At 36.5% G+C, this 27,528-nt stretch overlaps 6 protein-coding genes across 6 annotated transcripts; 2 read left to right on the top strand and 4 right to left on the bottom strand.

The window, feature by feature from the left end:
• The first annotated feature begins 244 nt into the window (after positions 1-244).
• LOC105975704 (Peroxidase superfamily protein) lies at positions 245-3,217 on the top strand. Its single transcript, XM_013000916.2, has 4 exons — positions 245-775; positions 1,861-2,049; positions 2,150-2,312; positions 2,571-3,217. Exons 1-4 carry the CDS (start codon positions 449-451, stop codon positions 3,077-3,079), a joined length of 1,188 nt encoding a protein of 395 aa, XP_012856370.2. The 5' UTR covers positions 245-448; the 3' UTR covers positions 3,080-3,217.
• Positions 3,218-3,290: 73 nt separating this feature from the next.
• LOC105975705 (LOW protein: ATP-dependent RNA helicase-like protein) lies at positions 3,291-4,171 on the bottom strand. Its single transcript, XM_088823091.1, has one exon. The coding sequence runs from the start codon at positions 4,169-4,171 to the stop codon at positions 3,494-3,496; it is 678 nt and encodes a 225-aa protein (XP_088679217.1). The 3' UTR covers positions 3,291-3,493.
• An 882-nt stretch (positions 4,172-5,053) lies between these two features.
• On the bottom strand, positions 5,054-9,028 carry LOC105975701 (RAD3-like DNA-binding helicase protein). The gene is made up of 9 exons (XM_013000914.2): positions 8,723-9,028; positions 7,975-8,571; positions 7,784-7,872; positions 7,167-7,520; positions 6,770-7,069; positions 6,454-6,690; positions 6,139-6,360; positions 5,518-6,049; positions 5,054-5,425 (listed from the first exon to the last, which is right to left on the bottom strand). Exons 1-9 carry the CDS (start codon positions 8,850-8,852, stop codon positions 5,208-5,210), a joined length of 2,679 nt encoding a protein of 892 aa, XP_012856368.2. The 5' UTR covers positions 8,853-9,028; the 3' UTR covers positions 5,054-5,207.
• A 2,997-nt stretch (positions 9,029-12,025) lies between these two features.
• On the bottom strand, positions 12,026-16,773 carry LOC105975703 (kinesin-like protein KIN-13B). Its single transcript, XM_013000915.2, has 12 exons — positions 16,147-16,773; positions 15,821-16,039; positions 15,409-15,603; positions 15,133-15,234; positions 14,770-14,847; positions 14,595-14,676; positions 14,290-14,449; positions 13,912-14,214; positions 13,144-13,362; positions 12,704-13,061; positions 12,537-12,602; positions 12,026-12,447 (listed from the first exon to the last, which is right to left on the bottom strand). Exons 1-12 carry the CDS (start codon positions 16,303-16,305, stop codon positions 12,271-12,273), a joined length of 2,118 nt encoding a protein of 705 aa, XP_012856369.2. The 5' UTR covers positions 16,306-16,773; the 3' UTR covers positions 12,026-12,270.
• A 1,478-nt stretch (positions 16,774-18,251) lies between these two features.
• Positions 18,252-19,807, top strand: LOC148768205 (F-box/LRR-repeat protein 25-like). The gene is made up of 4 exons (XM_088822800.1): positions 18,252-19,052; positions 19,158-19,319; positions 19,529-19,579; positions 19,691-19,807. Exons 1-4 carry the CDS (start codon positions 18,252-18,254, stop codon positions 19,805-19,807), a joined length of 1,131 nt encoding a protein of 376 aa, XP_088678926.1.
• A 428-nt stretch (positions 19,808-20,235) lies between these two features.
• On the bottom strand, positions 20,236-21,920 carry BAC2 (Mitochondrial substrate carrier family protein). The gene is made up of 3 exons (XM_013000668.2): positions 21,868-21,920; positions 21,469-21,733; positions 20,236-20,954 (listed from the first exon to the last, which is right to left on the bottom strand). The coding sequence occupies exons 2-3, from the start codon at positions 21,700-21,702 to the stop codon at positions 20,307-20,309; spliced, it is 882 nt and encodes a 293-aa protein (XP_012856122.2). The 5' UTR covers positions 21,703-21,733; positions 21,868-21,920; the 3' UTR covers positions 20,236-20,306.
• Positions 21,921-27,528: the final 5,608 nt, after the last annotated feature.

Genomic DNA, 27,528 nt, shown 5'->3' with positions numbered 1-27,528 from the left:
ATATTTAGTGTTAACAATTATAGAAGCTAAATAAATAAAATCCATCCTCAAATAGTCAATTTCTCAACCATTATCTTTAATTAATTAATTCTCATTAAAAAAACCAATTACCTAAAATTCACATTAATATTTGGAAAAATAATTATTTTTGTACGGAAAAAACAAATTAATGAAAGAAAAAGAAAAAAAAATCTCCATTCGACGCCGAAACAAACATCCAGCTGCTGCAGGGCAGTTACGTCACATTGACGTCAGCATCTCCCGCTCATTTTTTCATCTCTCACTGTAACCAACTCTGCACACATCTTTTCCATCAAACGCTCTGCTGCAACTCACCCTCTCTCATTCCCCCAACACAACACACACACACACACACAATACACACACACACGCAGTGAAAATGGAGGCCGGAATTTGAATCTGATTGATTTTTTTGTAGAATTTCAGCATGGATTTCACCAGAAAACTGAGCTTCGTCGTTTTCATACTCTGCGTTCTGATTTCTCTGAAAAAAAAGCAGGCAGATATCAATAGAAGGGGTTGCGTCGATTCGGACTCACCGCCTCCTCTCCAAGCTCCGACGTCTCATCGGAAGCTGCAGCAGAACGACGGTGGCGAGAATGTGCTCCCCGAAGGAATCAGATACGATTACTACAACGAATCCTGCCCTTCAGCTGAGCAAATCATCCGATCTACCGTTCAAGAGCTGTACGAGTTTCGCCCCGACGTAGCCCCTGCTCTACTGAGGCTCGCCTTCCACGACTGCTTCGTCAAGGTGACTCGAATTTTATTTTTATTTTTCCCTTCCGATTCTTCCATTATCTGTTTGTGGTTTTGTATTAGTGGTTGATGATAACTTTTGGGGGCTGAATTAAATCAGATGTTGTGGAGGTGACTGATTTAATCATCTCGTGATAAGATCTCTGCTGCTTTTTGCCTTTTCTCATTTGATACCGTTTGGGGGCAGAACTCGTTCTAGGTTTGTACTGAATTCTAGGGTTATTTTACTCAAAAAAATTGTGATTCCGTTACTTGATTGTGCACGAACTATTTGATTCAGTTTTTACTCGACTTTTATTCAAGTGTTTAGTTCGTGGTGAGGAGACTATTTATGGTGTTTCTTCTATGTTTTGGGGCTGAATTCACTGCAGTTTTCTCCAACAGCACTGATTTGTGTAATTTCATTACTGATTTGTGTATGAGCTCTTTGACTCAGTTTTGACTCGATGGTATTCAATGTTTTAATTCATCGTGATCAGATTTTTGCCGTTTTTCTACGTTTTGGGGATGAATTCTCTGTAGTTTGCATATTTGAGGTTCGATTTAATTGCATTTCCTTGGCTGTTTGATTCAGTTTTGGCACGATGATATTCAAGGTTACATTTTATCGTGATGAGATTTTAGCCGTTTTCCTACGTTTTGGGATGAATTCGCTGTAGTTTTGCATATTGAAGGCTCACTTTAATTAAATTTCCTGAGCTCTTTGATTCAGTTTTGACTCTATGATATTCAAGGTTTTATTTCAACGTGATGAATTTTTTTGCCGTTTTTCTACGTATTGGGGATGAATTCGCTGTAGTCTTCTCCTGGATCCCTAGGGGTTTGTTTGCTCAACAGTTAGTGTGATTGCATTACTGATTACTGATTGGGCATGGGATCTTTGATTTGTTTTTTACTCGGTTTTATTTCATTTGACGGCATCTTTTGCTTAGGGAAGAATTTGAATGGTCTAATTTATATTAGTTCCGAAATAGGCTTGTCTAGTTTTCATGAATTTAATGTGGTTTCCCCCAAGTCATTTCTATATATGCATATACAGTAGTAGTTTTTTAAATGGTTTCTGCCGTATATTACTTGTAGGGTTGTGATGCCTCAATTTTATTGGATCCTACCAATTCAACCGCTAGCGAGAAAGAGGCTTTTCCTAATCAATCTCTGAGGGGATTTGATGTGATTGACATTATCAAGTCAGAAGTCGAAGAAGCATGCCCTGGAGTTGTTTCTTGTGCTGATATAGTGGTTCTTGCTGCAAGAGAAAGCGTTCTCGTGGTAACTTATATTAACTCCTTCTTTCTCTTGCGTTTGTTTTGTGTGTGGTGAATCTATATGTATATATCCATTAAATTTCTTGTGATCTTTCGAGTTCCAGGCTGGGGGGCCATTCTATCCTCTGTTGACCGGTAGGAAGGACAACAAAGAAGGTTCTCTAGATGAAGCTAATAGACTTCCCAGTCCTCAAGATCATCTCTACGAAACACTTCACAAATTTCAACCAAAAGGGTTTACTGAGAGAGAGACAATCACTCTACTAGGTATATTACATTCATACTCTTTTTTCATGACAAGGAAATGAGTATGTTTGATTTCCTCAAAGCTGGGGATGCCAATCTCTTTCAAATGCAGCATATAGTTTAAAAAATATGACATGATCAAAATCTAGTTTTGTATAATACTCTATATGATTGTACGACTGTTGTTTCTAGCCTTCAGTATTCATACATCTTTCCGCAACCTATGCAGAGGATTTTTTTTCGTTCTTCTTACTTTATTTTTTCTCTTCTTGTACATAGGTGCCCACAGCGTCGGAACCATCCACTGCAGCTTTTTTAACGAGCGGCTGTTTAACTTCAAGGGAAGTAATGCACCTGACCCTTCGATAGATGCTGAGTTTCTTGGTGTTCTGAGATCAAAATGCAATAGCAGCCACTCAAGATCAGCTTCACAATCCGCTTCGGCATACTATTCACCATACTATTCATCTTCACCATCTTTATCACCATCACCATCACCAACAGAAAATAGCTCGTCTCAGAATCCAGGAATGAAGATGGACTACGAAGGACCTAGAAAAGATTTTGGCACACTATACTACCGCAGTCTATTGCAACGCAAAGGATTACTGTTTGTTGATCAGCAGCTGACATCCATGGCTGAAGCCCAGGTTTGGGTCCAAGCATATGCCTCGGATTTATCCCTCTTCAAGAGAGATTTTGGCCTTGCAATGATGAAGCTCTCCAACCTCCATCTTCTGAATGCATCGGTCGGTGAAGTTCGACTCAATTGCCGAAAAGTAAACTGAGTTTTACAGATGAAGTTTCTCAACTCTAAAGTCAGTTTCCTATCCACTTTAACCTTTTCTGAAACTCTGTTATGAACGTGTTTCCTTAGTACAAATAACCTGATCCAGTCTTCATGTTCTAGCATGTTGTGTTCCCTATCATTTCTTGGCAATTTTTCATTATCTCCAGGTTTATGAATAGCTTAGTAATTGAATAAAACATATCAGTATGAATAATGAAAGAAGCTACTTATTTTCCTTTTTATTGGTGGAAATGGTAAGAATTCAGCATACAATAAACATACATTGAAGAAGTTAGAAACTGCAACTGAGCTTACAGAAACACACAGGGACGATAATGGAGGAGACAGACGATGAATTCATGTGCAGATGCCATTGATATTTTTGATTTTTTTTTTTTTAAACTTCAGATACTTATAGCTTTAAAGGGCCAAGACTTCTCATTGAACTGTGAACACTGGCTGAGCCCAGTTTCCGCATTGAATTGTTGACACTCCTCGATGGCTGCGGTACGTGAAATTCCGAGTACATATCAACGAAAAAATTGTCGACAATTTCAAGATATGCAGGGCAGGTAAGTCTAGAGTAGTAATGAAGCACCTCCTCTACATCCATCACATGATCCATATCATTCACATCCATCATGTCTAATTCTTTCATCTTTCGAGCTAAAGCATCAGCTGCTCGAAAACTGGAATCTCTCTGCTTTCTTGCAACATATTTGCTTTCCTTCTTCTCTCGTTTCAAGTCTTCGAATTCATTGCAATCTGCAATACTTACGGAGCTTTTGCTGTCCTCTTCGTCTTTCTTTATTCGCACTTTTGGTGAGTGTTGACCCTCTTTCTTCTCCACCACCTTATTAGTAGTAGAATCCCACTTATCGGAGAAACTCGTGTAGAAACTATTCAGCTCCTGCCTTTGGTTGCAGACCCTTTTGCTGGTACAAAAGATGGGATTTTTGGGTAGTTTTTGGCGCCTCGATAAAACCAAGGATTTGAGGTTTCCGAGAGTTTTGTTGCAGTATTTCTTGGTTTTATAAAGGGTTTCTTTTACGAGCATTTTCGGCTTTACTTTTGTTGTGGTGCTGCTCATCTCTGTTTCTGTATCTGCAGTTACAGAAAGAAAGAAGCACCAAATTTGCTGATCTTATGTGCTATAAGAATTGCAAATTTTGTATGCACTATAATATAATACCAAGCAAGAAAATGACAAGAGCTTAAGTTTTGTTTTGGGGTACCTTGAAACAAATGACAAGGATGAAGGGATAAACTTCTGAGCTTTGGCCAACCAAAGTGTTATTTAAAGGAGAATAATACAAATATAGATTGAATTAGACATTCATTCCAAATAATTATTAATTTTAAGTACACAACAAGTACATTTAGGTAGATAGGCTCTGCAGTCCTAAGTTTCATTAGGCCATTGTTAGATTACCACATTATCATGTGCTAATTGAAGTGTACTAATTTGTTGGATTGCTAATTATTAAAAAATAATAAAATTAATAATAATAACAATTGTAGGGAAAAAAAAAAGGTCATAAATAGCATTAATATGGAAGAGTTGTTTTTGGACCCCTACTACAAGTCATAAGAAGTTAGGGAGGGTGATGTTGGTTGAAAAAAGTGGGATAAGGGACCATTTAGCAAAAAGTGATTGAAACAAGAGAATAGAGATACAGGCAATTTTAATATATGCACAAGCCAGTCCCTTTCATTAGAGTTTTTTTTTTAACAATATATATCTATCTAACCTCTGCTTTATCATTGGTTTTTTGCCATTCATTTTGTTGATGCTAAGTGAACCTAATAATCCAACTGCTATAAAATTGGAATTTTTTTGGGGGAAAATTATAATTAAATGTACTATGTATCTATCCATACAGTGCACACCAGGTCAGCTGGTCTGTGGAAATTGGAAAATGTTGTCCCACATCTGTGTGTGTGTGTGTGTGTGTGTTGCAATCAAAGAGAATAATCAATCATATTTTTATTTTTTTTCTGGATCAGTTGAACATGTTTAATGCTAATAAACTCATAATCGACTTGATTCGTAATTGGTAATTCGTATCTACCTTGGCTAAGAAATGAACTTCCGAATAACTATACTGTAAATACCAACAATTTATTTACTCGTTGAATCCCTTCTTTTTGTGGAATTTGAAGAACTGATGCAGCAATCGGTGAACTTCTCCGTAATTAGGAACTGTAGGAACCAGCTGATTCTTGATCCATTTTGGCAGCTTTTCCGTTGAGTGAGAAAACCCTCTTTTTGTCGAATCAGAAGCATAACGTGCATCGACCAATAGGATCGCTGCATAATCATTTCTATGCCGAATTGCTCTGCCTACAAATCAAAACAAATCACACCAATCAAGAAAATCACAACTATATATAATAAGAAGCCATACGTACGATATTCAAGCAGCATGCACTTACCTATCGATTGATTCACAGCTTTCATGCAAAGATTATCGTAATACTCTTTTCCTTTGCCCTTACATCTTTTAAGAACATGAAAACCTGTCTCACCGCAGACAGGATTATTACTCGGGATTGTTCGACCAAGGCCTTCAATATGCTTCACCCTTTCCATCAATTCAACATCCGACGGGCTAGGATAGGGCAATCCGACCATTACTATGCAACGACCCGCTCCGTCACTGAAATTGATACCTTCGGATATTTTCCCACCAACAACAGCAAGGAGAATCGCACCATTGCAAGATGTGGGACCATTAACTGCCAAATCATCAATCGTTTGTTTGTATTCTCTCAACACAGCTTCAACATCTGTACTCTTTCTCGGTTCTCTAAAGATTTCCTTCTTCTTACTAATTCTTGACAGAATCCCCGATGCCTTCCATGCATCATAGACTCGGCTCTCATAATCAAATGACGAGAAAAATACAACTACACCTTCCGGAACAACTGATACTAGATTAGACAGCATAAGTCCTAGCTCTTCAATCTGCAATTTCAGTCCAAAGTGAAGTTTACGAACAAATAATATTCTACTTAGTATATTGTATTAACCAGAGTGGAAAGTGAGCTTCGTACCATGATTGGTGAGCTTCTGTTTTTGAAACTAAAATCGAAGGACTGACCCGAAGGTCCATGCTTAACAGCGATCGGCAAAATATTTTCAGAAGGAATTATATGACCGCACGAAAAGAATGGTAACTGATGTAGCTGTATTGATGGGAAGAGTCTTTCCTTTGTTTCCTCTATAGGTTGCAAAGTTCCTCCAGCCAATATGATAGCATGAGCTTCATCGACAACCTATCCAAATTAATTGTTTATCGTGATTCAAACAATAAAAAAAAATCGAAGATTCTAGAATAAAATAGATGCAGAGTTAGCAATCAGGCAAACCTCGGAAAATATTTTTTCTCCGGTAAGCATAACATATTTTATGTATCCTCCTTCGAGACCGTTGCATGTTTGTGTAGGTGTCGAGACTATTATTTTGCCGTCGCTGTCATTATTTATCAGAGAGGAAAGCATGTCGGTTAATGCCCTGAAACCAGATATTGCACTTTCCCCCTCACTAATTGCTTTCCCTTCACCAACGATTCTCGAGGTGGCAGCTTTTTCTCCATACCCACTGACCTAAGACGACGTATAAGAGTATTTGATATTCAATTACAATGGAACAAATGTCGAATAAGAATAAGAAAAACCTTTTTACCTTGTGAATTATGTTACTCTCTTTCATGTACTGCAACAGTTTGACCAGGTTTATGTTGTCAATGTTCAGAGCAAATAAAAATTCGTTGATGGTCATTGTAAAATCAGACGTACTCGTAATCTCCTCAGTATTATTACACACGGGATCGGTTTGGTTCACAAATTTATTACCAGCAGACAGAAATTGTGAAAAGGCCCGAGTGAGGGTCATCAAAGTCTGTATATATCTCCTATTCCCCGGTCCTAAAAGATTACGAAATCGTCGGAAATATCCATCCAAGTGAGACTGCAATTGGTTCAACTGAAAAAAAAAGGAGAGAAAATCGTTGAAAGAAAAATGAATCGAGAGTAACTAAGCAATATTTCAGGAAAAAAAAAACGACATAACTAATATTTACCTGAGGGACTGTAATTTTTGCATCGTACATACTGATGAGAGTATCGGCTAGATTGTGAGCTTCGTCTATGATAATAACACTGTCTTTAATATTTAAACCTAATGATTCGCGGGATGATTTTGAAAGAAGAGACTGATAAGGAAGAACAACGAGATCGGCTGTAGGCAACATTCTTCTCGAAACGTAATAAGGGCAACCTTCCAAATTGCGCCCCATTCGAACAAGATCTTCAATATCCAGAGCTTCCGTTTTTTGAAGAATCTCATTCTTGAAATCCTCTATTTTCCGTCTCCTTAGCATAGAACATCCGGAGGATGAACTCTTGCAACGTATTCTTTTTCCAGAAACCAACTTCTGTTAAATCAACACGATGACTTCAATCAAACAGAACATTATTTTCGTAATATTATAATGCTTTGGCCCTGTTGTTAATGACGACGCTATACAAAGCACAAAATGCAAGCCATCACACACAAAATGCAAAACCCTTGATTTGTCAAAGAACACAAAGCTAATCTCTTCTAATCATAAACGGGGAGGTAAAAAAATGCGAACAAGAAAATTTTCGTAATATTCATCAAATCCACTTTTATCCGAGGAAATGCTTACATATATACCTTCAATTTAGAAGCGCCGTTTTTCTTATTCTTTTGAAGCTCCAAGCACCTCTCATTTACGCGAGTCGAATTCCCCAGCTTCAGCACCTCTAAAATAAACATTCATCATACTGAAATTCAAAGTCCTACGATTGCAAAAATTGCAACACAACCATGTAAAGTAGGGTGGGTTAAAGCAACATTTCTCGTACCTTCATTGATGCAGAAGTTCTTCCTCGAACCCAAGCAAACAACCCTCAACTCACTAGCAAATTTAGTCTTCCTCAGCTCTTTCATAAACTGCGAAAGCTGCGAATGTGTTCTGCTACAAAAGTAAACTTTCAATCGAGTCTCCACTTCCTCCTCACCCAACCCATCCACCTCTTCTTCTTCTTCTCCGCTCGATAAAAAATCCTCCGCTTCACCGTTCTTCCTTTTCGATTTCCGACCATTTTCTGCATCACTATCATATTCTTCCAATAAAAAAATCGCATCATCCACCTCATCAACCCCAGTTTTCACCTTCACATTTATCGCCTCACTGTCGTCACTCTTTTTTCCCTTTACACCAAGACTGTGTAAATCACTAAATACATCTCCCTTTTCCTTCGAACGGGACCCAATTTTTTTCTTGTGTATTAGATTTTTCCTCTCAGGTTCTTTATTCGGTACGAAGTTTCTCATCCAATCGGGCTCATCAGCGTCAACGTTGTCGTTACCCTCACCCAGATTTTGCAAACCCTCCAGTTTTTTTCTGTCCACAAGCCATTGCAGTGCACTACATATCATACTTAGGGTTTTTCCGGTCCCTGTTACCATAACCCAATCACCCATTTAACTAACATCTACAAACAGGGGGGAAATCCGGATTCGAGTGTTTACAGTAATTATGCATACAAATGAGAAACAAAAAAATTAAAAAAAAAAATTGAATCAAACGAAGGGTGAACTCGATCGTACCAGTGGGGCTCTCGAGCATGGAAATTCCGCCTCTGTCAAGAGATTCGTACAAGAATTTCATGAAATCGAGCTGAATGGAGTAGGGTTTGTACGGAAATGCTGGGAATTCCTTCTCGCCTTTTTTCTCCATTTTCTTCTTCCCCAGTCGAGGAAAATTAATTAGCGGCCTTAATTATTAGTATAACTTTAATTTTAGCTTCAATTTTCCCGCGCTCTCAAGATAATAATATTATATGCACAGGACAAAATAATAAAATTAAAGGAATAATCTAAAAAAAGATTATGTTGTTCTACTTTAATTAGGAATTACGATTTTAATGGAATTTGACTATTCAATATTAGTATAAATAAGGGTAAATTACAACCAGCCCTTGAGGTATGGTTAAATTATGAAAAAATCCCTCATGTTTGGATAATTACAACTACCCATTAACTATGAATCTTCTTACCCGCCTATCCTTACGGTGTTAAATTCAATATAATCTTCTAGATTCCGTGGAAATAATGTTCTCTAGTTTGTACTCGTTTTTGTGCAAAATGCAGTTTCTCATGCACCACAATCTGATATTTACAACCCAAAAAACACATATGATGATCATATTGCTTCAAAATGTGGAGCTCGAATAAGATAAAACAAGTACAAAATTGAGAATATTCCATATAATCTAGAAGATCCCACTAAATTTTGACACTGCAGTGAAGGTAGTGTAAGAAAGATTTATAGTTGAGGGTGGTCGTAATTATCCAAACACGAGAGATTTTTTCCGTAATTTGACCATCCCTCAAGGGGTCGGTTGTAATTTATCCCATAAATGATTATAAATTTGCGGTAACTTGTTTTACTTTTTTTCAAATAAATAGTTGAAATTTTCATGAATAGGATTTTAATTAGGGGGCGGCAGGCAATTAATTATCTGGGCTCTTCTGTGAATAATAATACTTTGGTAATAGATTAGGGGTGGAAATCGGAATGAAATTTCCGATTTCCGCCGATTCCGATTTGAATATTTTTTATTTTGGAGTAATTTTTTGTAGCCTGATTTCCGAAATTTCCGAAATAAATCGGATCGGAATCGGAATTTGATATGGAATATTCGGAATTTCCGAATTCGGATCCGCAATGAATTCCATATAATCCCGATATTTTCCGAAAATTTTATCATATTTACATATATAATTATGTATATAAAGATTTTCATATTAAAACCAAAGTTGCTGATGTGGGCTTCGACTAATTGCTTTAAAAAAAATTTATGGCCCATAAAATATTGGCCCATTTTACAAACTACACTAACCCTACATCTGTTTTTACTTTTTACGTAATCCTCCAATTTCTTCTTTCTTTCTTCACAGTAATCCGTGGAGAGATTAACCGTTGTTGGTTTTTTGTTTCTCTGCTGTGTGTTCGAACTTTTTTTTTTTTTTTTTTTATTCCGAAAATTCCGATTTCCATGCCTAATCGTATGATGATGGATGAAAGAGTTGAAGAAGACGACAGGATATCGAATCTTCCAGAAGAAATACTGTACAACATAATATATTTCATGTCCAAAAGGGATGCAGCTAAAACTTGTGTCTTGTCCAAATCATGGCGTTTTCTTTGGCAAAACAGGCTAACAATTTCTTACAGTGAGGGATCACCCTTATTCAGTGGACCTCACCGCACCAGATTATTCATCAACGCTGTACAGTCACACCTCAGCAAAGACAATCATCATCGTATAGAGGAGTTTCACCTCGATTTAAATAGTTCCGATTCCGCTTCCCTTCTCGAAAACTGGATCCCAATGCTCAAGTCAATCGGTGTCAAGGCCTTTTTTCTTTCTATTGACCTCCATGCACCCGATTCGTCGTCGTCGTCGTACTTTCATCTCCCCTCCGTTTTCTTTCATGCCGAATCTCTCACCAGTTTACGTCTCGTTCGATGCAAGTTCCCCCAATACGACCGCAACGTACTCTTTCATCGTCTCGAACTAATTTGTCTACGCAATGTCGAGTTCACCGACCAACATACTATCAATAATATAATCTGGACCTGCCCTTTGATCACAAGTATTCGTCTCGAAGAGTGTAAAGGCTTGCATTTTACTAGCGTCGACTTGTTCCTCAAACATCTCAAGCACTTCACTTTCATTAACAAACAAATCGAAGACGAAGTCTGCGGCATTGACATCCTGTCGGTCCCCACTATCGAAACAATCTACGTTCATGGCAGCAGTACTCGATTTCGATTTCACGGCCATAAGTTTACTTATCTCAAGGAACTGTCTCTAAAATTGGTGATAGTATCCACCGACTCGTTCGACTTTTCTTCATGTTACGAATTCCCACTCCTTGAAAGCTTCGATATTACCGGTCCTGGATGGGATGATATAAATCTACGTATGAATGCCCCGAAAATATTGCATTTTAAATGTCTAGGCTACAATAGAATCCCATCCATCAGTTTCACTACGCCAATGTCGAGGCAGTGCAGATCGGTTCTGGGCTTTCGGTTTCGTCCTGAATCGAACTCGTTCCTCAAGCTAAGTGGATTTCTCCATGCGTTCGGTCAATCTCGAATTTATCTCTGTGTTTTTTTAGATCCCATGCCAAACATTCTGAACATCGAACAAGACGTTATTGATAATATTGATGTTGTTGATGTGGAAGAATTGGGATTAAATATGGATCATGCGGCTTCGTTTCCAACTTTTCTAGACTGTATGTTTAGCGTTTGTCGTCCGAGGAACATAGTTCAGCACTCGTATGTGCGAGAAGCTCACATCGAAAGGGATCAAAAGGAACTCACAGAGTTTTTGTGCAACTTCCTAACTATGAAAAATTGGGAATTTACAAGGAAAGAAGATTTGGAGGAAGTAAGGATTGAAAGCTTCGATGCGGATAATCAACAATGGGAACCTGTACTATTGTCGGAATGTGCATTATTGCCGGAGAGTAAAAAACGTGTCCGCTTTCAATTGAAATGGAGTGAAGATGCTAATCGTGACGAGGAGTCGAGTTCTTCTAAGCGTCGCAAGTTGGAATAATTATATAGATATTATTTTTAATTAATGACTTCAAACAAATTCTGAGAAAAGTTTTTTAATTTCTTTTATTTTTCGTCTGTGTTTTTTGCTTTCCTCTCCATTTTCAATATTACAGGTTATATGTCTCTATTCACATGATCCTTATAATGGTGCAATATTTATAATTGTTGAATTCCAATGCATTTACCATATACTTACACACAAATATATGTGTAATATATATACACACACTCATGAGAACACATTGAAATGTAAATTACAAAAGCCATCTGAATTCCATCAACAAATCAATCACAATATTATATAATCAACAAACGGGTCAATAATCGATCCTTGAACGCATTGACCAAAGAGGCTAAAAAGATCCTCGGAATATTCCGGGAAAAAATATATGATCGTACCACAAAGTTTCATCAATCAAACACTTAAGACTGATTGTGTTTTGTTTTTTTCCCAAAGCAAGCTTGCAATAACAATCGTCTATATGCAAATATCATTATCACGCATTTTTATAGTCACTTAATAACCGGAAGATACAAGGACATTTTGTTCCTTCAACCGTTTTTGAAAATGAGCCAATCTGTTTTGTAACTGTAAGATACCGTTAGCCTTCTGGGATAGTATTGAGTTCAATCTCGAGATATAATCGTCTAATTGATTCCCCGGTTGATCTGCTTCGACCAACAGATTCATCTCCTGATTTAAAAAAATATTAAAAAAATCAACCAAAATGCCTTACATTTAAGAAAATTGATAGAGGAAAAAAAAAAGTGATTTTGACGAACCTCACGAACAATATCCATAGTCTCCTCCACTTGCTTCCTGTGAGCACTGATAAGATCTTCCTCCTCCTAAAAAAAAACCCGATATAAACACTAACAGAATGGATCAAGTAATGAATATCTTTTTTAAGAATTAAATCTTCTTTTTTATTTATTTTTTTCTTTTTTACCTTCAACAGAGCAGTTAAATTGTCATCTGAATTCGAATGTTTTATTTCTGCTTTAGGAGGCTCAGCCCACTTTGCCTGGCCATTGGCTCTCTTCAACTTATCATCCATATTGGAGAAGCTGTAAGATTCAGCTACTTTCGTGTTTGCCTTCCATGAAGGTTTCTCCGGTTCGTAGTACTCTTCATCGTATTCATCAATTTGTTCAGGCCAAGAATCGCCCGTAATATTATCGTTTTCAAAATTCGAGGATGCTGGTGGCAAGAATGAAGACAAGGGCTGATTCATCGACTCCTTCAGGTTTGCGGTTGAAGACAAAACATCCTTTTTGGAGTTGTTTCCTTTCGAGAGGCTCTTCACTCTGGAATAAGAACAAACTGCAAAGGTAAGGCCTAAAATGTTTATCGGGACGAAAAAGTAATTTAGAAAATAGTCAGACTAACCTGTCGGCGTATCTTAATGTGTTCAAGGTATGTTCACAAGATCCAGAGTTTGGCGAAACGCAAGATATCATTACTGTGCGGGAGTTTCCAACAAACGAATCCCTCAAAACTTCGGTTAATTTGCTTCCTCTAAACGGAATGTGTCCCTGATCATTGTCAAGTGCTCTAATACACTCCTTCAGTGCAAGCAAACTTTTATTGATCTCAGCTCCTTCCATTCTGTATATATTCAAAACACCGAATACCAACTTAGGCAAGAATTTCTATCTCATACAACAAATATTCATATATCTATGTATACATATATCTATGTGTGTGTGTGTGTGTGTGTGTGTATGTATCTATGTAGCAAGGAAACGGAAACGGCGATACAGGGAAACGGGGAAACGGCATGTTCCAAAAATGGGGATACGGAAACTTGGGGGAAACGTGAAAAATATTAAAAGTATAAGGGTATATTTATAAATATTCTACATAAATATATATATAAGTTTTTATTTAGATATAATTTTTTTTTATATATTTTTATACAAACATATTCAAAATAAATTTTACTATCAACTATAAATTTGCAATTGATCATTAAATCATGTAAATAATCTGGGAAACAACATAAATATTTAAAAATTTGCTATTCAGACATGTTTCTAACTTTTCAGAAATTGTAAAATGGCCCATACGGTGTCCGGCATGTGTCTTCGAGTTTCGAGTTTCTGACACGAAACGTTTCGGAAACTAAGAAACGTTAACATAGGTATGTAAGTATACCTGGTCTGCTTATCGTTATCAGTAGTATCCGCACCACGTTCACTTCCAGCAAGGTCTATAAAGGAGAGTTTGCCGACAACTCGGGCAGGTTTAGCTTCACTGCCATCGGCTGATCTCTTAATTGTGAGCTGAAGAATGGCGTGAGAACGAGAAGATTCCTCATTAGCCCCTGTGGTGCCGGTACTTCGCGTTGCATTTCCTTTCTCGATGAGTTCTTTGACAATCTCCACATCAGCTACTCGGTACTCTTGCAAGCCCACAATACAGACTTGCTGTTTGCCGTCCTCTCTCATGCAGAGTTTTCTGCAAGGGCAAAACAATTATTAAAAAAAGAATCATTGAACTCTAATTATGCATGGCGAAAATAAGACGGATTACTTTCTATCGCTCAGCAGATCGTAAAGTTTTCCTCCGTATATTTCGAAGAAACTGACGAACAACTGAAATCCTTGGTTTCTGTAAGTGTGCTGCATTAGCCTCAATATATCTCTAACTGCTCTGAGGGGCAGTGGTTTCATAGTATAAGTTTTGCCACTTCCTGAAGAGAAGGAGAAGAAGCAAAATAGAAGGTAAACAAGAAATGTGTAATACCTCAAAAACCCCCCACATTTACCCGAATTTGTGGTGATTGAAATTGATTTCTAAATGACACAATTGTATAATTATTACTTGCAACTAGTTACCTGTTTGACCATAAGCAAAGCAAGTGGCTTTTGTACGCTGAAATATTATTGGAACAATAGGCTCCACAGTTTCACGATACACCTAAACGAATAAGATTCAGACCACAATTAACAAAAGATCACGAAAACATTTAATTCGCATCAACATCAGGTCTAGTTCAAGATCACTAACTACCTCATCATTTGAAACTTCTTCATTCAGCACTGCATCAAAAACAAATTCATGTTTCTCCATATATTCTGTCAGGTCAACCTGCAGCATAGTCGGATTTAAGAAAATCAAGATTATAATGAACTGAGTCAACTCGAAATAAAACACTGCAAGGATCATTCAACTTGTGACTACGAATTAGAAAATACAACCATAGAGAATGGACCTCGTTGTGTAGTGTAGATAGCCAAGATAGATACAAATTAGAAATCCAAAGCATCACATAACTTCAAAAGAATAATAACCATGGGAACAAATGAGTAGTACATCTGTAAGAATCTTAGCAACACAGAAAATAAGCTCAGAAGGTTATATTATTTCTCAGACCTTAAGTTTTGTCTCATGGACCACGAGAGAATTCGAACAGGTTTCTATGATATCTTCATCATTCTTTGCCAGTTCTTTCTTGTTTAGAGGTCTTTTCCGCACCTGCAATAAATTAATCATCGTTATCAAATTACACTACAAGCAGAAAGGTCATTTAGTTTAAGAGTGCAATTCCCGAAGCCACTTAATAAAATTCTGTGTACATTTGTCAAGAGAAAGACCAATACAAATTTTCTATACTAGAAATTGAAACTTGACGAAGTAGAATATACGTACCACTACTTTGATCTTTGCAACACTGCTTGCCTTCACATTATCAGGTGCGAGACTTTTCAGAACATTGCTTTCAGGCAAGCCACGAGCCCTGCCAGTTTGTTTATTGCTTGCAAAGTATGCATCAGAGTCATCAAAGCTTCTTCCCCGCGAATAATTATTCATTGATGGACCATCATGCACACCAGGAACTGAAATCTATTCTCCGCATTCACAACCAAAAAATAGGCAAAATAAAAAATTGGAATTTCCACCTTATTCTAATCTTAATGTGCGAAAATGCACATTAAAAATTTCACCTCTGCAGATTATCTAGTTCAAAAACTACAACTCACATACTCAATAACCACATTGACAATTCCACCGTACACTACATCGGAAAAGTAACGTACGTCATTGAAAAAAAGCAATATACCTCAGTAAGTAGCTCGGTATCGAAAGAATGAAGATCCAAAAGCCCCGGACTATACTCATTCGGCGAAACTTGTTCCTCCGCATTTTTCCTCCGCGAATTCTCCGGCGGGGTTAATGGCTCAGCAAACAAATCGCTGCCTCCACTGTAAGTCCTCTGCGCCTGCACACTCCTGTACATTCTAGAACCCTGACCCCCTCCGCCATTATAGTACCCAAAATCCTAATTCAAAAAAAAATTAATAAAATCGAAATTCGGGGGTTTTAGATTACGGAATCAGATCTAAACAAAGTTTGCATTCAATTGTCACGAAAATTACAGAAATGCACCTGAACTGGAGGAGCCGCATTGTTTGATGACTGTAGATGCTGCAGACCAGCTGACTGCAGCCATCGCCCGTTCGACGAAGTTTCTAGAAAATTGTCGGAGTACTGCCGCTGGTGGTGCGCCGCCGGCGCACCGGATCTCTGCCTCCCCACCGTGTTCATTCTCTCTCCGATCAAAAAAAATCAAATTAAATCAAGGGCAAAAAAAAACCTTACTCAGCCAAGTTTCAAATTAGCTTTGAAATTCAACGGCTGTGATTTCTTCTTCACGAAAATCAAAGATTGAAGAGTTCTCTGTGAACAGTGAGACTGGAATTGGTAAAAGAAAGAGAGGATTTTGAAAAAGAGAAGAAAATAAAAAATTGTTTTTATTTTATTTAAATTGTTGATTAATTAATGGAATTGTTTGATTAGAGAAAAGGTGGGGCTTGACAGTTTGAAATTTGAATTAAGGTTGGAGCGGCACGTGGGAAGGGAATGTGTACGTGTGAGGAATCTGATTGGTTGCTGGGGAATTGGTGAGTGTGAAAGTGGGCCCCGGTAATTCAATTTTTTGAATTAGAGGATGATGTTTTCGCTACTCCGTGTCGTTTCACATGTTGCGGTACGTCGTTTAGCTCCTCGTGTATCCTTTGGGGTTCAAAATTAATTCAACTTTTGTAAATTGTACCTTTTTTGTAAATGTTGATAGGAAAAAATATTTAAATAAAAACTTTCATCCATTTTTAAGTCCCTTAAATAACTTTAATTAACTATTGCCCTTATTAACAAAATTAACAAAATTCTATTCCCAAATTGATGAAAGTCGCTTTCAAATTAGACGAAAATTTGTTCAGAATTCGACAAATTAAATTTGTTCTTTGTTTTTCTTAATCATTGCAATGTAGGGTGAAAAAAAGGTTAAATGACATTTAACGTTTTAAAAGATGAAATTAACCTTCCAATTTACTCAAATCCGACAATAGTTAAAGCGGAAATACGCATTTGGAGCAAAGCGCACCGAGTTGTATATTTCGAAAGGGGAGACAGTCTCGTTTTTATAAGGCATTTTATACGGGGTAAAATGCGTGTAGGACACGAGGTCGAGGAGTGGGGCGAGGATTATGGGCCTTAAATAATCCTTAAATGTTGGACTTAATATGTATGAGCTAGTGGAGTCAGAATTTTAAGTTCGAGAGAGGCGCGCATTAAAAAAAATTAAAGGGTGTGTTAATGTTATTGTACACAAAAAAAATTATATTTCTATATAAATTCGTAGAGATTTAAAAAATATTGAGGGGGGCCATTGTCTCTCCTATATTTCTAATTACACCGATTTAAGTGTATGTTTCGGATTTCGAATTTTCGGGTCACGGGTCACGATTTCATGGATAGAGTGAATTTAATTGTGTGTTTCGGATTTCGAATTTTGAGGTGACGGGTCACGATTTCATGGATACATACAGTCAATGGTTTATTAATAATAGTGAATGGAATAATTGCATACTAGAGATCATAGTCCAATTAATATTCAAAGTTGCAAAATTGAAATCCAAACATATTACGTCCATTTGACTATTTCGCAAGACTTTGAGATATATATATATATATATATATATATATATATATATATATATATATATATATATATATATATATATATATATATATCATTGAATAATCAAGGAAATATTGAAGAAAAAGATTTATTTATAATTTCCTAAACAGCGTTTATTAAAACTGGCAAAAGAAAAAAAGAAAAAGGAAAGAAACTATAGTATATACAAGCAATAAAATTCACGTGATAATATATTATATTATTCTTATATATATTTATTTGTATAGATCCATTAATTACCATTTTTTTTTGTATGATATTGTATATATATATATTATTAATATATACATGCATGCATGAAGTGCATTAATTCGACAGTGGAGAAGATTTGGTACGTAGATCGGGAGATTGCAGGGAAGTTTATTTGTTTCCTTGTAGAGAATATTCATTCTCCTTGTTATATATATAATCCATCTTTCTTTTTCATTCAATATATATATATATATATATATATATATATATATATTGAATGTAATAGTTTGCATATTGATTAGGGTTAATTTGTGAGATGATGGACAGAATATCGAATCTGCCTAGAGAAATATTGTACAACATACTCTATTTCCTGTCTAAAAAGGAGGCAGCTCAAACCTGTGTCTTGTCCAAATCATGGCGTTTTCTTTGGACCAACCGGCTAACACTTTCTTACAGTGAGGGATCATCCTTATTCAGTGGACCTCACCGCACCAGATTATTCATCAACGCTCTACAATCACACCTCGACAACAACATCATCATTAATAATATTCATCGTATAGATGAGTTTCACCTTGTTGTGAATAGTTCCGATTCGGTTTCCCTTCTCGAAAACTGGATTCCAATCCTCACATCATCAATTGGTGTCAAGGAGTTGTTTCTTTCCATCCTCCCAATTGATGAAAGACTAAAATACCCCTACACTTTCGACCTATCCTCGTCTTTCTTCGAATCCAAATCCCTAACGAGCTTGCATCTCTCTAGATGCATACTGAGCAGCCTGGGTACAAATATTCGTTTTGTTCGACTAAACGTGCTTCGTCTACACAATGTCAAGTTCGGCGACGAACATACTTTCGAGAAGATAGTTTCGAGCTGCCTTTTGATCACAACTATGCGGCTCGTAGAGTGCGAGGGGTTGAAAACTGTGAAGCTCGTGCGTAACAAGCATCTCAAGCACTTCACTTTTATCAACAAAAATACTCACAACATAAACGAATGCTTGATCAAGATCCGCACCCGTACTCTCGAAACAATCTCTATCATCGGCAGTAAGATTCGATTTCACAGTGGGGTCCACGAGTTTGGTAATCTGAAGAAACTGTGTCTACGGAAGGTGAGAATACTCAGAAATTCGTTCGACTGTAGTTCGTGTTACAGATTCCCACGCCTTGGAATGTTAAGCTTTATAAAGTGTTATGGGTGGGAACGATTGGATCAGACGCCGTTACGTATTAGTGCCCCGAAAATATTGTATTTTCAACACGTAGGGGCAACCATCCCACCCGTAACATTTACTAAGCGAATGCCTAGACAGTGCATATCGAATATAGTAGTTATATTTTGTCGTCGTCAACCTGCAGACGAATCATGGTTCGTCAAGGTAAGTGGGCTTCTCCAGGTATTAAGTCGATCCAAGATTTTTCTCAGTTTTATTGATAAAGATCCCATGCATAACAACAACATTCCGAACAATATTGATGTTGATGATAATATCCGAGGTGGTGTTGTAGTACAGGTGGAGGAATTGGGATTAAATATCGGTCGTCGTTCATTGTCTTCATTTTCGTGTTTTTTAAATTGTATGTTTAGTATTTGTCGACCGATGAAAATAGTTCAGCACTCGTACGTGGGAGGAGGAGAGTCTGAAAAACAAAGGGATGGGAACGAACTCACGCAGTTTTTGACCAACTTCCTACGTACCAAGAAGAAAGATTTGAAGAAATTAACGATTGAAAGCTTTGATACGAGTAGAGAACAATGGGAACGTGTACCATTGTCGGAATATGCATTATTGCCCGAGACTGGAAAACGTACCCGCTTTCGATTGAAATGGACCACGACCGGTACCGAAGCAGCAGCAGCAGCTAAGATAGATATTTTACTGTTTTTTTTATTTTTTATTTTTTTTTATTTTTTTACATTCATGTTTTAGTTATCTATATTACCACCAAGTAATATTTCATCTCCCCGAGTTCATATTCTTTTGCTTCTCTTGAAATTGCCTGCAAATTAAACCTTTTTTTCTTTTAAGAAAATCAAATTTATTTAACCAATTTTTTTTTTTCTTTACTCTCCATTTGATCCACAATAGTTTTAAAAATATTTTTGTTTTATATTATGTGTCATTTTAGAGTTTCGACTATCAATATAATATTGCATTAAATGCGTTATTTCTTATTTTAATCTTATTAATTCAACTATAAGTTTTAACTCTTCTATCACATCATTATATGATCAATGTTATTGATATGTTCCGAGACTTTTAGAAACGAGAATTTAGAAAAATAAGAGATCAATTAATATAAGAAACGAGAGATAATCAAATTAAGAGAGGAGTTCTTTTCTGAAAAAAAAAATTCTCTATCTCTTATTGTCGTATATATATACATCTGAGGGCCATCTCGTAAGCCGTAAAGACGGCCCCATTCACGACGAACGCCCGAGCCACCGCCGTACCCAAACCCCGCCACAACACACAGTACCCTTCTCTCTCCACACTTGCCCTAAAACAATCAACAATGCCAGGACATGAATGCGGGCCCACTTGCGCTTGAATCCTAGTCTTGATCACATCCAACGGGTAACAACAGATCCAGCTGGCAACTCCGGCTAGTCCACCGGCAAGAAGCATTGTCCGGAAACCCTCGTTCCCGTTTTTCCGACAGCCCGGGTGGAACTTCTCTCTCATGTACTCGTAAGTCCAGAAGTAGGCACCGTGTGCCGGCGCGTCTCGTAGGATGGTGATGAATAATCCGCGGTATATTCCTTTCCAGCCTTGGGTTTGGAATATGCTTTTGGTTAGGGTTAGTGGGCCGGTGTGGTGGATGGTTTGGTTCGTTTTTTGGAGCTGTAGGCGGATTTTGATTAACTCGACTGGGCTTAGAACTAGGCTTTGTATTGCTCCGGTGCCGATTCCACCCAGAGCGACGGCTCTATACGACGGTGGATCTTTCGAGGCGGTGGTGGTGTCGAATGCTCGTGATAGTATGGCGTATGTTTGGAAAGCGATGGCGTTCTGTGGAAGTGAAAATTTTATTAAATTATTTTTCATGCTATTATAAATGGGTAAATTACAACCAACTCCCTGAGTTATGGTCAAATTACAAAAAAACCCTCTTGTTTGGATAATTACAACCACGTACTCTTCAACTATAAATCTTCTTACACGTCTACCCTTGCGGTGTTAAATTTAGTGGAATCTTCTAGATTATGTAAAATGTTCTCCAGTTTGTACCTGTTATACGTCATTCGATCTCCACGTTTTGAAACAAGATCATCACGTGACTCTTGGCTTGTAAATATCAAATTGTGTGGCATCATAAAATGCGTAAACGAGTACAAACTAGAGAACATTCCACGGAATCTAGAAAATTCAGTTGAATTTGACACCATAAGGGTAAACGTATAAGAAAATATATAGTTAAGGGGCTAGTTGTAATTACTCAAATAAGAGGGATGTTTTCGTAATTCGACCTTACCACGCCTTTCTTTTTATTTTGAAATCAAGACTTATTGTCTTTTATTATTACCTGGAAAGTGACGGAAGCCAAGGGCGCAACCATGCCACGATAGAGGGCGGAGGGCCCTTCCACGGCGACGACGCGGCGGAGTATTGCAAAAGCAGACCCTTCGCTCGAATGCTGCTGCCGAATTCTAACGGTGTCGAGTGGATATCCGGCCAGAACGCCGGCAGTGCCGCCGACTCCTCCGGCCACAAACTCCCTCCCCCAGCTGCTTCCTAGAAACTCCGGCCAGAAATCCATTTCACTCTCATCACCCAAAATTCTTTTACAGCTGAATTTAATTGTTTGATCAAGAAGTATAGTTAGGTTTTCGATATTTTTCACACAGTTCACACACTAGAAAGAAAAGAAAAAGAAAAAAAAAACAGAAATTAACAGCTTTTTTAGTTAGTTATTATAACTCACTGATTCGTTTCTTATTATAGTTTTTGGAATTTGAGGCCTAGAAAAAGGGTCCGAAACAGAAGCATATATGTAATATAATTTTTTGGTTAGAGGGATGGGTGCCACGTATGAAAATATTTATTCATAATAAATTAAGGGCAAATTAAGATAAACCCCTTGAATTTAGGCTAAATTGCGAAAATACCCCCGTGTATCCGTAATTATCAAAAGACCCCGACGTTTGTTTTCATCGTACACGGACCCCATTATGGTAATATTTTCATGGAATATTTTTTTATTTCAGTTAATATTTTCCGAAAAATGTCAATTCTACATGTGTAATCGTGGCATTTTCTGTATGCTACTTTTTAACGACTAAATTACTCTCGGATAGGTAATGGTATACTAAAAGGTTGTGAATGTTTTATTTAAGAACAAGTAAATATTGTGTGTATATGCTCCCGGAGGGTAAATTTTGGCCTTTAAAAAGTAGCATATTGAAATGTCACGTTTGTAAGGGTAACATCGACATTTTTCGAGAAATATTATTTCAAATAAAAAAGATTCCATGAAAATCACATTGTATTATAGGGATCGGTGTAAGATGGAAACAAACATTGGGTGAATTTGATAATTATAGATAGGGTGGATGTCTTTTTGGTAATTTAACCTACATTTAGAGGGGGTTTTGTAATTTAACCATAAATTAATAATCAAATGTTTGTTGGGCCAATTTTGAGATAATGATCGATCAAGAAAGGGCTGCTAAGCTAATCACAGTCCTAATTTCGGGCTAATCCTTATCTTTCTTCAAAAAAGCTATTAGTGCAGTGTCACGCAACAATATTAAATAATAAAATCTACATGAAATAGATAATTTCATTTGTTCATAGAAAGGGTACTAATACTTAGGTTTATCTTGATTAACGATCTTTAATTGCAAAATGGTTATATGACGTGTATTTGTTAATGTTTTATATACTAATATGTACAATTATGAGCAACCACGGAAGGACCCAGGTCTCTGTGAAAGGAAGTAGATCGTATTCACTAGGTAAAATGAGCTCGCAACAGGGCACGAGTACCGTGGTTTGATAAGACATGGGTCTCACCAGACCCATTCTCATGACAAATATACATACAACTGTTTAACAAAAGGAAAAAACAGGTTCATTATCTCCCTATATTGCATTAAATACACTATTGCTTACTTCTCTGAGATATTACCGTTTTTCAGTCTACTTAATTGACTTGACAGTCAGAGTGCTAACGTCAGGAAAACCTCGGATCATTTCGGAATTGGGGCCTAAATAGACCATTTCACTAACAGTTTATTTGGATTCATTCGGCCAAACTCAGATTCAATTAGACTAGGCAAACAAAAACCTAAATCAATTTGATTTCATATAACAAGCCCAAATACCAATGTTTTTATAACCGGATCGGATATAGACTGGATCATCATTTGGGTTATGGGTTTATAGGGTCGAACCAGTTCAATCATGTTTTTTATTTTTATTTTAACATGCCATTATTTCATTAATTTTAATGTTTTAAAAATATTATTTTCTTTATATTTTTAAAATACTTATTATTTTCACTTTTATCTACTTCTTCACCTCACTTTTTACTACATTTTATTACTTATACTCTATATTTTTCCATTTTTTATTCTTCAAATCCGGCAATCGGCCACCCCTATTCGATCACCCATAGTCATATCTGATAATCTTTTGACGACTCATGACTAGGTCCGGCAACTCACTACTAAGCCTGTGACGATTCTTGCAAATCTAGCCACAAATAACCAATTCAGCGGTGATTCGAGATGTTTTGGCCGAAAATCGGGTTGCTTGGCTAACTCGGCTTCTCGAATTTTACCGGTCGAACCGAATTCTGGTAATTCGACCCCGATTTTCAATTTTTTCGGTTTTAGATGTCAGACTGGACCGCTTTATTGCCGGTTCATGGTCGAACTGGTCCGACCGGCGGGTTCGGTCATTTTCTAACAAAATTGCCAAATACCCTTTAAATTAGAAATTTTGAAAATTACACATTCACCCCAAAAGTTTTAGCACCAAAGTAAAGTTTTCAACATTTTCAATTAAGTCCTTCATGTTTCCAGAAAAACCATCTTCTCTTCCCCACTTCTTCGTTGTGACTTTTTCCAAGAAAAACAAGGTGAAAAAACCAATTCGTGGGAGAAGATTGAAGAACGAGGTCGTCGAGCTATTCTTTATTGTCGTCGAGGTGCCGCGGTCGACAATAAAGAACTGTCGAATTGGGGGTGATTGTCGGCAAGAAGATATGACTTTTTTTATTCCTTTTTCTTTTTACTAATTAATTTGTATCTATTTCATTTTGTTTGTTTAAAATTAAAATAATATTCGAAATTCATTAGGGATAGTCATATTGTGTTACACGGTTTACGGCCCGGTCCGGTTCACGGTTTACATAATTCAAGAACCGAGCCTATTCCGAGGAACACGGGTCGGTTCACGGTTCCGATATCGGTTCAACGGTCAACGGCCCGATCCAGTTCGTCAACGAGCTGGTTCGGACTGTTCCGAGCCGAAACTGGCCCATGGCCATGTCTAAGTGGGTGTGCTTTGTAAATCATAATTAATTCTTTGAAAATGCTTGTTTTATATATATATATATATATATATATATATATATATATATATATATATATATATATATATATATATATATATATATATATATATATATATATATATATATATATATATATATATATATGTGTGTGTGTGTGTGTGTGTGTGTGTGTGTGTTTACATATAAATATATATTTTGTAATTCGTAAAATGTAGGCAGAAAAAATGATGGAGTACTACTACCTTGATTATGATTCTGATTCACCAGCGCTGCCGATGATGATGACGTCGAGGTCGAAGTATACCCGGTGCATTCCCGCCCGATGAAGAGTATGGCGAAGAGAACCCTGACTTTCACCATGCTGGCAACTACTCCGGCTCCAGCTCCGACTCCGGCGACTCTGACTCCAGCTATGGTGATGACGTGGACTCTGACGAAGATGAAGATGATTAATTTATTTTTTTATTTTTTAATGTTTTGTATTTTTTATTTGATTTTAAATTTCACTAAAGGTAAATTAATATTTTTATGTTGGAGGTCTTGAACTAATAAAAAAATGGGCTTGCATATAACCGTCCCCAATAGAGATGGATAGAGTTATTTCATATATTTTACACGTGTGTGTGTTCAATTTAATTTGAATAAAACAAAAAACAAAAAATTGAATTGGGCCTAGGGAATTATGAACCGGAGAGTCAAGCCAGCCAGCCCATAAAGGTTATTAATTATAGTCCAATTTTAATTTATTATGTATTCTTATTATTAATTATAGTCCAATTTTAATTTATTATATATTGTTATTTAGTTCAGTTTGAAGATGATGATTGTTGCTCATGTACTTCTCATGTTCGAATCCGAATGAGTACACACAGACACACTGACACTGTTTACTTTCCTTTTTATATTCTTCAGTAATTATTATTATTATTTTTTATTATCAAAGGCTCTCGTAAAACAAATCTTTTCGATAGTGAACTGATGGGAATATAATTAATTACAGGAATAAAGCAATGCATAGGACAAAGAGAAGAAAACATATTGGGACCATCAAGGCTTTTGAGATCCTACACCGGGTGAAATACATCGGGTAGATCTTTACCATTCATATACACACAAACACACACACACCAACATTGGTGTGTGTAGATCAACGGTAAAAAACCACCCGGTGTAACCTTCACCGGGTGTAGGATAGATAAAACCGACCATCAACTGCAATTTATTTATTTATTTTTTAATTATGCAATCATTGCTATAAACTCAATTATACTACTGTAATTGACCAAAATGTGTAATAATAAAATTAATAATAATAATAATAATAATAATAATAATAATAATAATAATAATAATAATAATAATAATAATAATAATAATAATAATAATAATAATAATAATAATAATAATAATAATAATAATAATAATAATAATAATAATAATAATAATAATAATAATAATAATAATAATAATAATAATAATAATAATAATAATAATAATAATAATAATAATAATAATAATAATAACTACTAGTATTATTATTATGGAAAAGTTGAAAATTAAAATATGATACATTTTCAATTAAATGAATAATTTATAAGTAAGGGAATATCATTTAAACTCATATTGATATAATATATAAATACATACATACATATATCTTGTAAGTGTTCCAAATATATATATGTGTGTGTGTGTGTTTGGAGCTGCATTAATTACAAGAATAAATCAAAAAAAAGAAAAAAACAAAACATATTTGGGGTTCGTGTTATAGTTATAAGGTAATACTGGTGATAGGTTGTGTAATGTTTTTGAGTAATTTGATGTCACTGGCGGCAGACCGTTGATCAAGGGCTTACGCTTCTTCTCTTCCATTGATGGGGTTTGGGCTTGTCTTCTTCCACGACTACTACAAGGTTCACCGGATCGGTTCATCGGGCTGGTTTACTAGCCGTTGTGAACCGTCGGGCCGAATTGGTGGTTCACGGTTCATATTATACTAGAACCGGGCTGGTTCACGGTTCCGGTACTGATTCAACGGTCAATGGGCCGATTCCAAGCCAAAAATCGGACATGTCTATATTCTCATCCCAACCGATTCGTCGGAGAAGATTGAATAACAAGATCGTCGAGCTATTCTTTATTGTCGCCGAGAAGCCGCGACCAACAATGAATAATTGTCGAATTGGTGTTGATTGACGGCAAGAAGCTATGAATTTATTTTCTTTTTCTTTTTACTAATTAGTTTATATCTATTCCATTTTATTTGTTAAAAATTAAAATAATATTCAAAATTCATTATGGATAATTTAGTCATATTTGTGTAAGTCAACAACGAAAATTGAAATAAGGGTGGGTGTGCTTTGTAAATCATTATTAATTCTTGAAAATGCTTGTTTAGAAAATAAGTATAAATTTGTGCGTAGAACCACATAATATGTACGAGATTTGCACGTGATTCGCACTTGATTTACACGCCGGTGATGATGCTGACTACTATGAAGAAAATTTGAACCCGGTTGAAGTCCCCATTGATGATGTTGCTGACTACGATGAAGAAAACCTAAATTATGACTATGCAGGTGAACTTTTTTATAAACTAAATTCAGGTGTAGGAAATAGTGATAAAAAAACATGCCTAAAAGCCAAGATAAGTCATGATAATATAATATTTGTGTGTCGATCTCATTAGTTATGGAGATCTCAAACATTAAATAAAGTCCAATTATTTAGTAAATTGTGTGTTTGCTTGTTTAGAAAATACGTACGAATTTGTGCATAAAACCACATAATAAGCACGAGATTTGCACGCGATTTGCACTTGATTTACACACCAGTGTGATGTTGTTGACTACGATGAAGAAAATTTGAACCCCGTTGAAGTCCTCACTGATGATGTTGCTGACTACGATAAAAAAAAACCTAAATTACGATTATGCAGATGACGACTCCAGTGACTATGAAGATGATGTTCATGGCGACTCCGGCGATGGCAGCGACGACTCTGATGATGGTGATGGCGACTCCGACTCCGGCTCTGGCGACTCCGACTCCGACTCTGGCTCT

The sequence above is a fragment of the Erythranthe guttata genome, chromosome 9 (genome assembly GCF_056151865.1).
Source record: "Erythranthe guttata isolate IM_541 chromosome 9, IM_541, whole genome shotgun sequence".
In the NCBI taxonomy this organism is placed as follows: domain Eukaryota; kingdom Viridiplantae; phylum Streptophyta; class Magnoliopsida; order Lamiales; family Phrymaceae; genus Erythranthe; species Erythranthe guttata.
This window is presented reverse-complemented; position numbering and strand designations above follow the sequence as displayed.

Bases quoted from the DNA above. Each gene is read 5' to 3' on its own strand.
- LOC105975704 (XM_013000916.2), top strand. From the start codon at position 449: ATGGATTTCACCAGAAAACTGAGCTTCGTCGTTTTCATACTCTGCGTT. The intron at 776-1,860 runs GTGACTCGAATT...TATTACTTGTAG, and splicing joins TCCACGACTGCTTCGTCAAG to GGTTGTGATGCCTCAATTTT. The intron at 2,313-2,570 runs GTATATTACATT...TCTTGTACATAG, and splicing joins AGAGACAATCACTCTACTAG to GTGCCCACAGCGTCGGAACC.
- LOC105975705 (XM_088823091.1), bottom strand. From the start codon at position 4,171: ATGAGCAGCACCACAACAAAAGTAAAGCCGAAAATGCTCGTAAAAGAA.
- LOC105975701 (XM_013000914.2), bottom strand. From the start codon at position 8,852: ATGGAGAAAAAAGGCGAGAAGGAATTCCCAGCATTTCCGTACAAACCC. The intron at 8,572-8,722 runs GTACGATCGAGT...TTATGGTAACAG, and splicing joins CATGCTCGAGAGCCCCACTG to GGACCGGAAAAACCCTAAGT. The intron at 7,070-7,166 runs GTAAATATTAGT...TTTTTTTTTCAG, and splicing joins CAAAAATTACAGTCCCTCAG to TTGAACCAATTGCAGTCTCA.
- LOC105975703 (XM_013000915.2), bottom strand. From the start codon at position 16,305: ATGAACACGGTGGGGAGGCAGAGATCCGGTGCGCCGGCGGCGCACCAC. The intron at 15,235-15,408 runs GTACGTATATTC...AATTTATTGCAG, and splicing joins TTGCAAAGATCAAAGTAGTG to GTGCGGAAAAGACCTCTAAA. The intron at 13,062-13,143 runs GTTAGTCTGACT...TTCTTATTCCAG, and splicing joins ACATTAAGATACGCCGACAG to AGTGAAGAGCCTCTCGAAAG.
- LOC148768205 (XM_088822800.1), top strand. From the start codon at position 18,252: ATGGACAGAATATCGAATCTGCCTAGAGAAATATTGTACAACATACTC. The intron at 19,320-19,528 runs GTAAGTGGGCTT...TTGTATGTTTAG, and splicing joins ACGAATCATGGTTCGTCAAG to TATTTGTCGACCGATGAAAA. The intron at 19,580-19,690 runs GTCTGAAAAACA...TGATACGAGTAG, and splicing joins TCGTACGTGGGAGGAGGAGA to AGAACAATGGGAACGTGTAC.
- BAC2 (XM_013000668.2), bottom strand. From the start codon at position 21,702: ATGGATTTCTGGCCGGAGTTTCTAGGAAGCAGCTGGGGGAGGGAGTTT. The intron at 20,955-21,468 runs GTAATAATAAAA...TCACTTCCACAG, and splicing joins TGGCTTCCGTCACTTTCCAG to AACGCCATCGCTTTCCAAAC.